At 28.4% G+C, this 16,093-nt stretch overlaps 1 protein-coding gene across 4 annotated transcripts in view; it reads left to right on the forward strand.

Moving 5' to 3' along the window:
• The window catches only part of LOC132924360 (uncharacterized), an 88,366-nt gene extending 72,947 nt beyond the window's left edge, over positions 1 to 15,419 (forward strand). For all 4 annotated transcript variants that reach the window (XM_060988616.1, XM_060988613.1, XM_060988614.1 and 1 more), the window contains 3 exons: positions 1,118 to 1,243; positions 9,776 to 9,815; positions 12,273 to 15,419. In XM_060988616.1, the coding sequence (XP_060844599.1) occupies positions 1,118 to 1,224 (107 nt within the window). In that variant the 3' untranslated portion in view covers positions 1,225 to 1,243; positions 9,776 to 9,815; positions 12,273 to 15,419. The remainder of the gene's footprint in view (positions 1 to 1,117; positions 1,244 to 9,775; positions 9,816 to 12,272) is intronic.
• The last annotated feature ends 674 nt before the right edge of the window (positions 15,420 to 16,093 follow it).

The following is a 16,093-nucleotide window of genomic DNA, read 5'->3' on the forward strand; positions in this document are numbered from 1 at the left end:
TCGTAAAAAAATATATATCACGCGCGCTTATAAAAACGGGTAATTTCTGTCATTCACGCACCAATCTGATCACATACACATTCTCTGGGGGATAAAAATGACAGATTTTAACATTGACTCTTTCTAACTATACCATCGTTAAGTTTTTTCATGATTGGCAACAAAAAAGTGCCATTTTATATTCAATAACTACCACATCAAGTACTCCAGTTGAAAGCTGGTTCTGGCTTCGTACTGTTATAATAATTAATCAAATAAAAAATAATACGTAGGTACGTTAATATTTATATATAATATATACTATTTACCATACTATATAATATTATGTGGCCCTAGAATGAACAAAATTGGATGGAGACCCCTGTAATATAGTACCACAGACATTTCCGATTTGTATGATGTATTTTATACCGAATGCATTCAAATCTATTAAATTTAATACTCCTAATTATCTAGTGTGCCAATTAATTTGAAAATTTAAGGTTAATCGTGATATTGCTCAAAGAGCGTACAAAGTTCACTGCGAAAATTCGCATAAAATATGTGTTAATTAATTCATATTATGTAGTTATAACCACTAAATAACCGTTCAAAACTTTACTTTAAAACAAATGTTTTTAAATTGGATTGAATAAAAATGTGTTAAGTTGTTTTTTGTACTATTATAAATAACGCGTACATAATTAGTATCTGTTTTTGGTTTTCAATAATATTTTATACGTGTTACATTGAAATATTCAAAGATTTTAACACAACACGTTACACAATACAATGAAAATTAAACTGTATATTCTACACCATTAGGCATCAATGAATAGTGTAAACCGCTTGTGATATTGTAATATTTTAGTATATAAAATATTGTGTGTACCATGTAGGTAGATAGTTACGTTAAATATTACGTGTAATAAGTCTGTATGAATGTTATATAAATCAACTGATGTAATTCAAGTAATAAAATAATGTCAACAATGACGTTTGAAATGTGAAGGTAAATTTCTGATGTTATGATACTAATGATAATATCTGTTGTTTATCGTAGAATTGAATAGTTTTCAATTGACCATACGTTTTTGAACGAAATCTAAATAGTAATATTATTTGTTGATAATTTCAGTGATTGGCGTTAACGGAATTGGACGGTCGGGAAACTGGCAGCACCCTGCGGGCCAACAGCTAGGGTACAGCTCGGCACGGGTCCGTCTCTACTGCCAGGCAAAGTGAAATATACTGGCTCTGACAGGTAAAAAAAAATTAAATATAACATTTTTATAAAAAAAAAAAAAAGAAAAAAATTGCTCGATGAATATCTTTTCTATTATTTCATCATTTCGCATTTTCGCGTTCCTATACATTATAAACATTATAATATTATAAGTATGTACTTTTCTCGTCAGTGTCAAAACCAGCGAATGTTTCTATGACCCCATTCATCGCCTTGATAGCTTGATTTGATTCTACAAATCGATTTTAAAAAAAGGTGAAAGTAGTTTAAGTAGTTAAGCGCTCGCTTTACAGTTGTAGGTGTCGAGTGTACGTTTAATTTAAATTCAATAATTGCACATAAAAAAATGATTCTGTGCAAAGTCAGCCTTTATTAATAAATATATTTTTTTAAGTAATTAGAATAATTTATTTTACTATTAGTTACACAGTAGATTGAATTAATTTTCGGCGAATTATCATCTTGGTTCTGAATAAAATATGGAAAAGTGGTTTTCTAATTTTCTTCACATTAATTGTTGTGACAACCCATTTTCAATTTTTTTTTTATCCATTTTATTTTAATATTATAAAATACTTTAATTATTTTATTTATCAATATTATAAGTAGGTATATTTTACTCTAAATTGAACAGTACAAAACACAAATAGTTCGAGATTTTTCATTATCATAAAAAACATTTTTTAACTCAAAAAATTATTATAATATACTCGTATCATCTTCCCATGAATAACAAATAATAATATTATAATTTAACTTCATCCTACATACCTAAAAGTCTGATTCCTATATATATACGTAGATAACATTAGAAAAAGTTATTTTCAATTGAATTATTATTATATTATATATACTAACAATAACCAAATGTATACAAGGATATCTTGTAATATTTGCCATATTGATTATACCTAAGTAAACTTTTATATCGTGTATTTTTTAAGTATATTAAATTATATTTAAAAAGATTTGCAGAAAATCCATTACTTAGGATTTGCAATAACTATAATTCGATAATGTTTGATGGCTGCTAGATACGCACTCGTGCCAAGACGACTGCTTATAGCCATGAACAGTAAAATAATATACGACAACCACATAACTCGTTTCGTTCCGTTAATTAACAATGTTCGTCGTTAATTTATTTATCGGTCATTGAAAACTTTTGACTCTGTGGCATTTTCGAATGGGCCGCCTAAAAAAAAATATATATTAATATTAATAATATGTCCTTTGAAGTTAACGTTATAACGGCAAGTATGGCACGTGTGTAGTTCAAAAACAGCGACAATGTTTCGTCGCACGAACTCGATTAAATGACGGCCATCGTCAAAACACAATCCAGTTATCGCCAAAAACTTTCAACTCGGTCACACAATAGCTTTTTGTCCCTTTGCGCAAAATACGACGTTTACATGATAGGTACCATGTCTGTGACCTGCACCGTATATATATTTGAGTATAGTTATTATAATATAATGATATTGACTCGTATGCATAGTGCATACATGAACTTTTTACTAACAAACATATTTCAATGATAAAGTAAAAAATGACAGATAATCTAAAATATTCATTTAAATTTATGGTTGTCGATAGTTCTTTTGCCTCATATAACTTCTTTCAGAAGTACATTTTTATTTGAATTGTGTATTATTGAGTTCAATAATTAATTTCTATATCGATTATTGATTATTGTTTATTAATTATAATAATTTTACTGGCATTTAAAAAGACAAACTAGTAGCTGTTAACAAGCTTCAATAAAAAAAAAATCAATTAGTTTAAAATAACATAAATATTATAGGTACTTAAAAATATAATTATGAAACATTTTTGTTAATATAAAAAAAACACCTACACCATGTTTAATATTCGAAATTTTTAAAATTTAAATTATTTCTGTTTATATTATTCGATAATTTGATATTTATAATAATTAGGAAGGTACTACAAATAATTCTAAATCGCTAATCCCATCAATGCATATTACTGTACCATAACTTAATTGTTTGAATCATTTTAATTGGAAAATTATAGATTTTGTATTAGAGTGAAGTAAGCAGACGGGACTGTACTGCTGGTATATGTTTAGATATACCGGGTGATTTAAATAAAAGACCTTTTGTTACGTTATATATAGGTATTATGTGTTTTTGTATTAATACCTTTTCGATACTATGGACATGTTACTTAATTTTATTGCTATATGTAACCGACTTTTTACACAAAAGGAGCGTACAATACCAAAATAATATTGCTTTTTTTTTAAAAAAAAAGTTTGGAACGATTTCTATTTATAGTTATTAAAATGTGTAACCGTAAATATGAAAATATCGAATACTATAATAAATACAATAATTGTATAGTATTCTACAACGTTCCAGTAGTCGTAACTAACGGTTTATGCACCAAACGGATAGTCAAAATTTGTACACCCTGCGATTTACACAAATTAAAAAAATGTGCGAAAACGATATATTACAATGTGGTTCCAATTTTAAATCCAGTAAGACTACATAGAAATATCAATTTAACAATAAATGAAGCTTTCTGATCAGAAATAAATACTTAATAATGAAAGTGAAAGCCTATGGAAAGCCTTGGCAAAAAGCCGATAGGCATAAGGCCAAGAGTTTATAGATGATCTGCAAAAGCCAATGAAGATTATACCATAATATTTACAAAGAACAAAAACTTTACTTCGGCCAAAAATCGAAATTACGGAAGACATAAATCACTATAATATAATATAAAATATAGATCCAATATTATATTATAGTTATTGGTAGTAATATTGGTAATAATATATATATAATATATATTGAATAAAAATATATAATATTTATAATATATTAATATTATTTTATACATATAAGCCACATAAATTGCTTTCATTGGTGTAATAATAAAAAAAAAGTTTTAAAAATATTTTTAACTCGTGTATAAGAGTTAGTTAATTGTTTTACAGTAAACTTACATGATTAAAAAGCTTTTAAACAATGCCTGACTGGCGTCTTACATCATATATTAATTTATTCATAATATAAAACAGCGCTGGTACAACCGTACATATTTCAATTCATTATTTTTACTATACATAAAACATTGTATAGGCATGTTACTACCCGTGAACTTAACATTATAATTAAATATGAGTAGTTCATGTATGCTTAGAACTTTTTTGATTGTTCATTATTTATTAATTTAATGTGAAGGGTGTTTACTTAGTGTCTATTTTTATTTTTCAATTTCAAACTTATTATTAATTATATTTTGCTACAAAAACGTAATAATCATACATTTAATATTAAAAATACAATATTGATCAGATAGTTAAGATTAAAATATTAATTAAATTAATTAGTATAAAATTGAATTAGGATAATTAAATCTATGAAAGTATGCTATAAATAGAATAAATGTATAAATGTACGTTTCAAAATGAAACTGTACATATATTTAAATTATTTGCATACTACACCTTGCAACTTGCTTTATAATTAAATAATATTGATCTTAAGAAATAATTAGCGATATTATTATTGTTTTAGTTAAAACCCCTTGGTAACGAAAATACAATATTTTTTTTATAATATACTCTTCAGTCTTCAGTGTCTATGAAAAAAATTTGGAAACATGTTGTAAATTCAAAGGATGTAGTTATATTTTAGTTGTTTACTCTTTATATTTAATGCCGAAAATTTTGGCTCGGATACGATATACATATATCAAAGTCAATTTTATATTTTTCTAAATTTAATTATAATCTGCCTAAGTGACGTGTTCTATTATTGGTTTATAATAACGATTTTTAATCTACATTTTGTTTTAACAACATTAAATTCAAAGCTCTAATCATAATGTGAATTTATGAAGCGAATAAGTAGTATCATTATGATATCTCGAAGTCCTGACAGATGTTTGCCACTAAAATACAAATGAGAAGATTTACTATTATTATGTTTATAAACTCGAAATATTTCAAAAAACGTCGTATCGATGTTTATTATTGTTCATCTAACAGCATGAATGATAATTTATAAATATTATAATATTGCTTATAGACATTGTGCACACAGAACGGGAATTATAGGATTATCAAGTTACAACTCAAAATATTTACCCCTAAAATAATGGATATTATTTTATCATAATAATACCCATTATTGTTTTCAAACAAACAATTTTTTTAGAAATCGGGGGATAATTTGGGATCTTAGTTTCTCAAAAGCTCAGCAAACGCTCACAGAAATCATGTGGTTATAGTAACAAACTAACAACAGATAAGTACTATACATTATGTTCCAAATATCTCAGTAAATATATTTTTTTTTGAATTTTGTATTTTTGTGAATAATCAAACTTCCAATTTGATAAAAATATCAACAAATTATTTTTGAAACATTTAAAACAACAATTTTGTTTAACTTTTTTTAAAAGTAAATAGTAAAAAAAATGTTTGGTAGCTCCTAAGAATCATTCTTACACATCTAAGAAAGGACAGAAAAAGACGTGATCTAGAATATTACAATTTACAACTATGCAATAACTCTCATAATGTCTACAAGTCGGGATTGTTTACTGAATATAAATCCATCGTATATTATATGCAGACGGTGGCCGGTGGCGTGATTATAGACTTAGGATTTCCGTAATTACACACATAGGTCGCTTGTATGAAGAGGCCTAAAAGCTGATTATATATCTCAACAATACCAATTTAAACAATAATATATGTAATAAATGTACACATATTATATGCATTATACACAATAACAAAATATGCACATACGGTTACTATATATACTAAAACAATCATGTATAAGAAAACAGCACTACGTGTACACACTACACACCCCAATGTAAAGAGACTTATCGATTTTGAGACTAGACTAATATATGCGTACGTAATAATTTATTAAAAGGATACGCATGATTAGTGCATACATAAACGAGGGTACTATATTATGTATATTGTATACATATTTAATATAATATAAACTTGAAAGTATACATTTTAACTATTTACCAATAATACTAAAAATAAAGGTTTAGAAGGCTAAAAAATGTTTCGCCTAAACAATTGAAGTGGTATATTTTCTCGAATAATGTATACCTTTAAGTTTACTATGGTCATGATAATTTTATGCAAAGACGTTTATATATATTGTGTAGAAAACTATAATTTGAGCTAAGTTATTTAAAATTAGGTATGTTAACAATTGAAACACGCGTTATTTCATAATTTAAGCATACGTTTAATACGATTTAATATCAACATAGTTGATAATTACGTAATGACGTACCTACATAAAAAAAATAATTTAAAATATTAGCTCCAAATATTTTTCAAAACCTTAAAGATAAATTATTATAGACTAAAAATTTAATTTCGTGAATTTAATTTTAAGTACTAAAACAAAATAATACAAAACTATATACAATTATTAATTAAAGTTTTCAAACTAACACTAATAAATATTTAAATTTAACATTATTTTCTGTCTAATTTCTCATTAGTTTAAGTGACACATAAAAATAAATAAATCCTTTAACTTTAAAAACTCATCTAATATTCTTATAATTATTCGTCGTTTAAATAATTCGAATACGTTTTGAATAAAAGTTCATTCACGGTACAAAAATTGTGATTTTTTTCAAAAATTACAACCAATTAAAAATGTTAAAATGCAATGTCGTCGTCCTTTAGAATATTATTACAAAATCGTTATTTAAATCTTGATTACGTCCAAACTGCTTTCTGTGCGTATTCTTTTTTCGTACTTTAAACTGTTTTCTATTTCTATAAGCTATCAATACCTTCCAAATTCAATCGCTCAAAACAAACCCATGGTTTTTTCAAAAATCATTAGTATATTATATAATATAATATGACTAAAGGATTACGATTTACCAGAGAAAAACAGCATAAATGAATAAAGAGAGACCTGACTATCGTAGAGCAATAACACTGCAATTACTCTAGGGTGACCGTCACTGCAGGTAATACGCGTATTAGCTGTTTAAATCTATATAATTCCTTTTATAATAGTTTAGGATGAAATATGTGTATAGCTGTAATACAATACTCTCATACTAAAGTACTTTATGCCTTATACAATAATATACTGCAACATATTATACTACTGCCCTATCGTTCTCCTCTGCAGTAGAACGCATTCCAGCAATAATATTTAAGCAACCTGAAGATGATTATCAAAGAGCGATATTTAAAACGTCACGATTAGAAAATATTAGAAAGAACATTACTTTTGATAATTGTGTTTATCTTCATAATTGATTTTTTCGACTAACTAAACTTGGGCAGTTTTAAAATTCAAAAAGGAAAAAATATGTCTGTATTTTTTTATCTTTTCGTAATAATTTTTGAATTTAATTGTACATATAGACGTCTATAATACACGTCTCAAAGATAAAAAAACTACGAGAATAAAAAAATAAAAAACGAAGAATATGAATATTTAAAAAATCTCGATCAATTCGTTCTCAGTGTTACGTGATCCGAGTTTATGTAAACAACAACAACAATAAATACATTTCCATCACTAATAGGAAAACATAAATATTTACTTAAAAACCGGTGATAATATTGTTGGGCGCGTTTCGCCGGACCTATGTAATCTATGATGCGATAAACGTGTTTTGACGAACGAAAAAAAAAATTAACACGTAAAGTTCGCACTCCTCGGATACCCGAACAATATTATATTATAATATTTATAATATGCTGTATGTACATTGTACACCTATGCACGGCACCGATAGAAGGTTGTTTTAGTTAGGGATTTGTTTTCTAATTAAATATCCTCAGCCTCTCGCTCGAACAATAGATATAATACCATTATAATGTACTATATATGCATATTATATATATATATATATGTTATGTACGTGGTGTTTCGCCGTGCACTCTGTCGGCGGCACCGCACCCAATTATAATGTACGTACATTAAGTATATTAAACGGTTTTCGCACTCACCGCCGTGCTTTTTCGATCCCGGGCAAACGTATTAGGACTAGACCGCCGTAATATTATCCGTAAGCGTATTTTTGCTTTATTATCCGGCTCACGTGCATCTCACAGTATTGTGTTTTCTACTGTTACCCGTAAGCCGTTTATTGTGCAACGAAAATTTACTCGAAGCGGTTGTAAATTATCTTATTATTTTAGGTATGGTCGATTCGTAGGCACGGAACCGCAAAACAAACAAATATTTTGGATTTCGAGCGTGTAAATACGAAAGGTGTTTTTTTTTTTTTAAACACGACAAATAGGTAGCCCCATATCGTTTATTATTGTACTTCTACAGTCGATTTTCGGTCGTATGATTCCGCAAACATAATATATCTATATATAATTATGTTTTACCACCATTTTAGTGTTCGTGTTCAGGCCGTACTGTCTTTAATGCTGTCTATTCAGAACCACTAAATACCATTTTTAAGGGGCTAATGGTTGCGCGCTCATAATGAAAAATGGTCTGATGTATGATAATAATATTACGCAAAAAAAAAAGCCCACCTTTCGGAAGCACTGTTATTGTTTAAGAAGGGTCTAGCGTGATGCTTCCGCCGGAACTATAATAATATCAGTAGGTATAGATTATAAAGTTTGCTTTGCACCGCCGTTCGTTTGAAATGGCGCATAATTGTTATTATTGCACATATATTTCGATGCACGGTGTTTTCGGTCACAACAATACACGTATATTATCGTTTTTTTCTGGGTTGGTATATTATCTATAAAACCTATAGCGACCGGCAAAAAGACGGGTATAAATGTAGAGCCGTTATAAATGCTGAGTAGGGATATCATAAATTACAGAGATGCGACGAGAATTTAAACAAACGTCTCGTAAAAATATGTTCAGCTTGGATACAACAATGAACTGGTATGGAAAAACATGTTTAAAACAAAAATAATAATGTATAAAACAATACGATCGGCGCGTGACGCTTGTAATACGTTAAGCTGTCATTAATTTTGTATTCTATTATTAATTACACAATATTATGCCATTTTTGTTTGAAACGAATAGAGATGGTAATTCGCCGGCAGTACAATATAGGTACCACCGTTTTGTTTCAACTTAACATACATTACCCCCAACTACGCATTTGACAAATTACTGTTTTTAATTTTATTTTTTAACAATGATTGCAAACGATGAATTAGTCTAAGTCAGATGTTTTAAACGATTAGAAACCGTCAATTGATGGTCTTCTTGATGAGTAATGACTATAGTATCATACTATGTTAATAAGTAACAGCATTTTTTACCATACTAATGATATTATAACACTATATATATTGTATTAATCGATCCTTTAATTTTAAATCGTTTTTATTATAATGAAATATGCTTTTTAATAGTTATAAGTTATATAATAATATTCATAGTCTGCATTGGTACAACATGTACGACTGTAGCATTATATTTCGTCTACTCACAATATATACATATTGTAGTTAAATAAACACGCAAATAACTCATTTTTATATGATTACTTATTGTTTTGTTTCAGCGATATTTCCTCAGCTCATAAAGAGGAATGGTTCGTGTAGGTAAGTGTACAACATGAAATTTAAGATTTTTATCAACTCCGTTATAAATAATAACTCATCAATTGGTCGTAGCTTAAATTATTTTACTATTTAACACCGATGGGCTTAGTACTATAATAACACAGCACTGTTGTTATTTTAACACGCGTATGTTACCGATTTATGTAGTGGAAAATAATAAATAATGATCCAATGAAATAATAATTGTTGCAATATCCAGTAAATTACGTTTTAAATTATTTACGTACCCCTAAACGACGTTTGTCGCTGTTATACGATTTAAAAATAAAATACTCGTTGGTATTGTTATAGGTATCACACATAAACGTAGGTATATTCAGTACTTCCACATACGCGTGAAAGTACCTACTATACATTTATGAACTTCGAGTCACGCCATTTTTCACACAAAATAATGGTTTTCTATTTACTCGATAAACAAACTATTAAATGTTAAATTATGCATGAGCTTATAAAATACGCATACGATGCAACACGGCGTTATTGTTATTATTATTATTATTATTATTATAGTTTATTTTTATGTATGTCGTAAAGTATATTTTACCATTTCAATTTTCCGTAAATTTAGAACAATATTTCATTGATACGATTTTTATTTTACCGTATATAATACGCCCACCACTGGCTAGCAGTATATATATTTTTCTTTATGCGTCCCGCAGTGTCATAATGGTGTACGACATAATTTTATGTCCGTCGCGAGTACTGTTCGGTCAAATCTCTAGTGTATCGAAAAACAAATTCGATTACGCTCATAGACGATAAATCGTCTTCGTCAATGGATAAGCATTAATTTTTTTCATTTTCAATTAGGCACCGCTATCATACACTATTTCATTATTAACTATATTTGGACAACCGTATTTATTTTGTTTTATAACGATATACGATAGTGTTTTTACATGCACATCGGTCTGCCGACGAATTTGCTAGACGCGTTTCAAACATTCAAACGCATTATCTATTTATACGATAAACTTGGGATATTCGTGGCAGTCGATTATGTATTTTTATGTGATATAAAAAAAAACTTCAAATCCGTGGAGAAATCAATTTGATGTTGTGGTATAGATGGTACTATTTATAGGTAGATTCCTGACAAGACCAAATATACTGTCGTGTCACTACATACGCAGTCATAACAATAATAATCGTATTGTACATGATATAATATACCTATATACTCGGTTCAAACATTACTCGACTTGTCTATCGACAATACTATATAATAATATATTAGCAGCATTTAAGGATTGATAATACAAAAGGGAGTAGATAATTCTCAGACACAATTGTCAACACTCAGGAATGTCACTCGTCGAAGTATGTGATGCGTATTATTGTATACGTACAACTACGTCTCTGTCATCATATTATATTATATTAGCCAGCACAAAGCTCCGAATATAAGTATTCGCGGTGATATAATACAGTTCGAGAAAGCAGACGGTCATAGAAAAAGTAATATATAAAACGCCTCGGTAATAGCGGCAATAATGAACAAGCACATCTTCCAGACCTTATCGCCTTTCACAGATGAGCCGTTTCGGGGGTAGTTTTAATTTTAAACCTCCCAGAAAATCGATTTGTAGCTTTAGATCATTTTTCGCGACACTTCTCTTTATAATAATTAATAACCTGTGTATAATAAAACCGAGCGATTTTAAACCGAAGGTGTTTCATAATATTACACCGTATACTGTTTAAATCGATTGTTTATACAGTCACGACCATCTTGATAATGTATGCATAATATATACATATTTATTTTTTATATCGATAACGATAAAAGAAAATAATGATCATAATGGTAATAATAATAATAACAATAATCCGCCAGACGTATAAAATTTAGATTTTAACTCGTTATTTGTTGGTAAATTTTGTCTGTTGGATAGCTGTGGAGTTTTTTTTTTTTTGTTTGTTTGCTTGATGACTAGAACGTTGGTGCAAGTCGATTTCCGTAAGACGTTCGGTTCATTTGTGTAATACATGGATACGTAAAGAATTTAAAGATATTATTTTCCACCTATATAACACCGATAACAAAACAAATCGACCGATAACAGTGTGATTTATAGCCCGAAATATCGTCTGTACATAAACCGACCATTGATATCAATACGATACCGTAGTGTAAGGTTATATAAGCACAAATAGCTATTAAATTGTATTTTATCGAAACCGGTAAGAATGAATGATTTCAATTTTTTACACTAAGTGTACATGGAAAACGATATATATATATAAAATGCATTTATCGATGATGATGATAATAATAATAATAATAATAATAATAAAAGCTTCGTAGCTATCCATTCATATACGACGTGTGTACATAATGTTCTTTAGAATATTAGAATAAGAATATTTGATAATATGTTTAATTAAAAATATTATTGAACTAATTTTGTTTTAATCGTGTTTTAACAGGGATGGCCTAAACCGTAGCCCAGCAGGGTGTTACCGGTAGTACCTCGCCAGGCCGGCATTTGCAGCATTCGGATTGTTGCACTTTCCTATAAACTTTTTTTTTTGCCTATAATATTTATGTTCAAAAAAATATACTTCATCAGTTTTTATATACTTTTATTTCCATTTCTTTTCTAAAAAATAAAAATAATCATCATATTAAAATCTAAAAAAAATTATATATATATTATCATAATCGTTTAGAAAAAAAATACATAAATTGAGTGGAAAAAATTCTAAAAACGCCCTAGGAAATCTGTGATTACAAGAAACAAATTGTCGTATTCATTATTATCAACAATAATATTATTACAACCAAAACCTTTATAATAACCTTTGATGTATTATTCCTTCCTTCCTTTATAGCCAAGTACCTTTTATACTATAATTTTATAATAATATATCTATTATATGATAACATAATCTCAATTATGAGATTAAACCATTAATTTTTAAATAGCAGCACATTTTTCTACTTTCTTGAAAATCAAAGACAATTTTTTTTTTCTCTTCACATTTCCCACTTATCGCCGGGGAACTTTGACGCGATTCACTCGATGCACATACAATCGAAGTCTTTTCTAAAGAACATGGGTGAAATTGCTTTTAAAACAAACAGTAACATAAAATAATCTTTGGAATTCACAGTTAATCGAGAGTATAATATTCCTCCTCACCATCTCCCACTTACTACATAACAACATGCCCACATGACTTCAAATCTGGAAGTTCACTCGAGATCCACTACCATTAACCCGGTACAACCGTGGCTATTACCATTATATACCATATCTTTACTACGCGTGCGTACACGATTTTACCCCTCTCCCCCTCCTGGACCAAGATATAAACATATAATTTAAAGTATATATTATTATCCTTGCACACAATGTACCTCATATTCGCGAGTGTGCGTGTGCGCGCGTTTGAACCTATTGCATATCCTTTCATCTTCTCGTCCAAGAGAGATTTAATTTTTCATATCTTTAGAAATGTAAAAACGTTAACATTTATTTTTCACCATTAAAATTCATAAAATTTTCCAAGCCTTCTTTAAACCACGTAATTCCATGTTAAAAAATTTATTTCCCACAAACGTCTTATAATTTTGCATATCATGTTATATATATTTTTTAAATAAATATTAATGTTACCGCGTCATACGATTTTCCACGCGAATTTGTTTTCGCTCTTCCTTATCACGTATGCATCATTTTTTATTATTTTTTTCTTTTAATTTACGTCACTCGATTATTCGGCTGAACAGATCAAATTTTATAATGATATTTCGTTACAACGAATATGGACTGACAGATACGTTACTAATACTTCACGCCACCCCCTTGAACATTTAACCGACATTTATACTTGTTTCAAACCAACACTCGTTCCGTTAATTCTTACTTTACATTAAATAAAAATATCTAACAGTTATTATCACGTTTTAATTTAATTATGTGTGATTGTGTGTGTGTAGTACAATTTTTCAATGTTTTTATCAATGTCGGTCTATATCCGTCCATTCAATCTATTTCAAACGAAACAATAATTATAATAATAAATAGATTTGTATAGTCAGATTGCGTTTCACACACATAATATAATATTATAAATATACATAGTTTTTTTCTTACTTTTTCCGAATACCGGATAAACTACGAAACCGTAAGACTCCAATGATCCACGTCTCAATTGATGTCTATATTTCTACCTCAGCATTACATATTAATAATTATACTATACTTAACAACAGTAATAATATCAGAGAACAATAGTTAATTGCCACAATCAATTCTTATACAATAATATATATATTTTTTTTTTATGTAGTGTTTTTGTATGTCGTACTCGTACTACAGCTGTACAAAATCGTAACAATGGTGTTTGTATCATTATTCTATTTAGGTAAATTATTTTCGTTAACCTTATGTTACCAGCTTATAATTTTATTCAATGATAGAAAATTATTGTAACGGTTGAGTGTATCGATACACTTATATTTTATGTATTAGATTTAATCTAAAGAAAAAAAAATATTTGTTTTATTGTTTAGTAAATGTGTTAGTGTATTAGTGTTACGAACATCAATAGCCAAAAAAATGTGTCGATCGGGAAGCTTATTCTTTGAAAATTCCTCATTAAAAATAATAATAATAAAAACTTAACTATAATTTGTATGCTATCTATGCGTGAGATTATGGTAAATTAGTTGAATTAGTAATAAGTCAGTTATAATATAAATATATTTATAATAAGTACATCATATTTATTCATTAATTTTAGCGTTTAAATTATATACCTACACAGCCCAATACCTCTAATTATGTCTTATATATTATTATGTTTACAGTATGTGTAAATACTATCTGTGCTCTGTATATTTCTTGAACGTTATTTAATACCTGATGATATAATAAAACTGTGGTCTATTAGTGATTTTGTGTTAAGCACAAAACCGCATTAAGCAAAAGAACGTACCTAAATTATATTATAATTAAATTTTGTAAAAGAATACAATTGCACAGCTTTGTCTTTGGTTTAGCTTGTAGATTAAAACGTCAATTAATGTAATGATGACTACGATATTATGACAATAGACATTCATATATTTTATATATAATTATATTTTTGTTTTGTAATCATGGTAATAACATAATAATATTGTTCATTTTTTTTTTTTTTTAAGGCCTACAAACTTGTGAAAATTAACATATTTAATTGTAATGTTCAATAATCAAAAAACTTTTCTGAAAACATTTTTAATATATAATAATACACAGATAATAATTATATTATAAATACAGATGCATTAAAACTTTAACGTTAACAATAATTTATTTAATATAAAATAATAATAATATTAATAATATGATAATAATAATTATTACAACTGCCTAAAATATATTATATATACAATTAATGTTATAGATATTTAAGTCAGATATTATACAATATTATTCTATTATTATTTAAACGTACACCGAGTGTAATATAATGTGTTTATATTTGACGTGTGTACATTTACCATGCATTTAGAAAAAATATATTTCATTCCCCATAATATTATACTATTACATGAATAAATACAAACATTATTTCGAAAAGCAACGGTATTGTCGTTTTTTTGTGTACATTTTTCTCCTCTCGCATTTCATTTTCTATGCAGGTACCCGACGACGATCAAACGACGATGTCAGACGAGAGCGAGTGTATATAATAACATAACACGGGTAATAGCCAGTGGGTACGGAGTGTGCACAGGGCATGGACGTCGTTTCGGCTTTTCAATATAGGCGAGGAGGCGTACATTTTAAGCAGGACGATTTTTCTTTCCGCCAAGCCATTTCTTTTTACCCCATACCCGACGACCGTCCACGATGGCGTATAATATCTTCAAACCGCGTTCATACGCAATCGTAGGTACCTAAGATCATTTTTTGTGGCCGCAATAAATTCGCCAGCCATTAAAGGATGATAATTAAAAACTGAATCTCGACGTCACGCAATAAACGAATTCGTCCAGAACATTAATTCATAATATTATTTGGTTACAGGTTTTCTGTGACCGTTAAATAACAATCGCTGACAGACGTTCACTTAATAATAATTGCTCTAATTTGTACTATGATATTGTTATTACAACGTAAGTTTAGCACTCGCGAACACACGTGCGACAGGTAAGTATATAGAGATGACGGTAAATGCACGGACGGACTCCATCACACGATACCACTGGTCGTAAGTAATCAGACACGTCATGACGGTGTAAGAAAGCGTTGATC

This window comes from Rhopalosiphum padi, chromosome 3 (genome assembly GCF_020882245.1).
Source record: "Rhopalosiphum padi isolate XX-2018 chromosome 3, ASM2088224v1, whole genome shotgun sequence".
Lineage (NCBI taxonomy): Eukaryota > Metazoa > Arthropoda > Insecta > Hemiptera > Aphididae > Rhopalosiphum > Rhopalosiphum padi.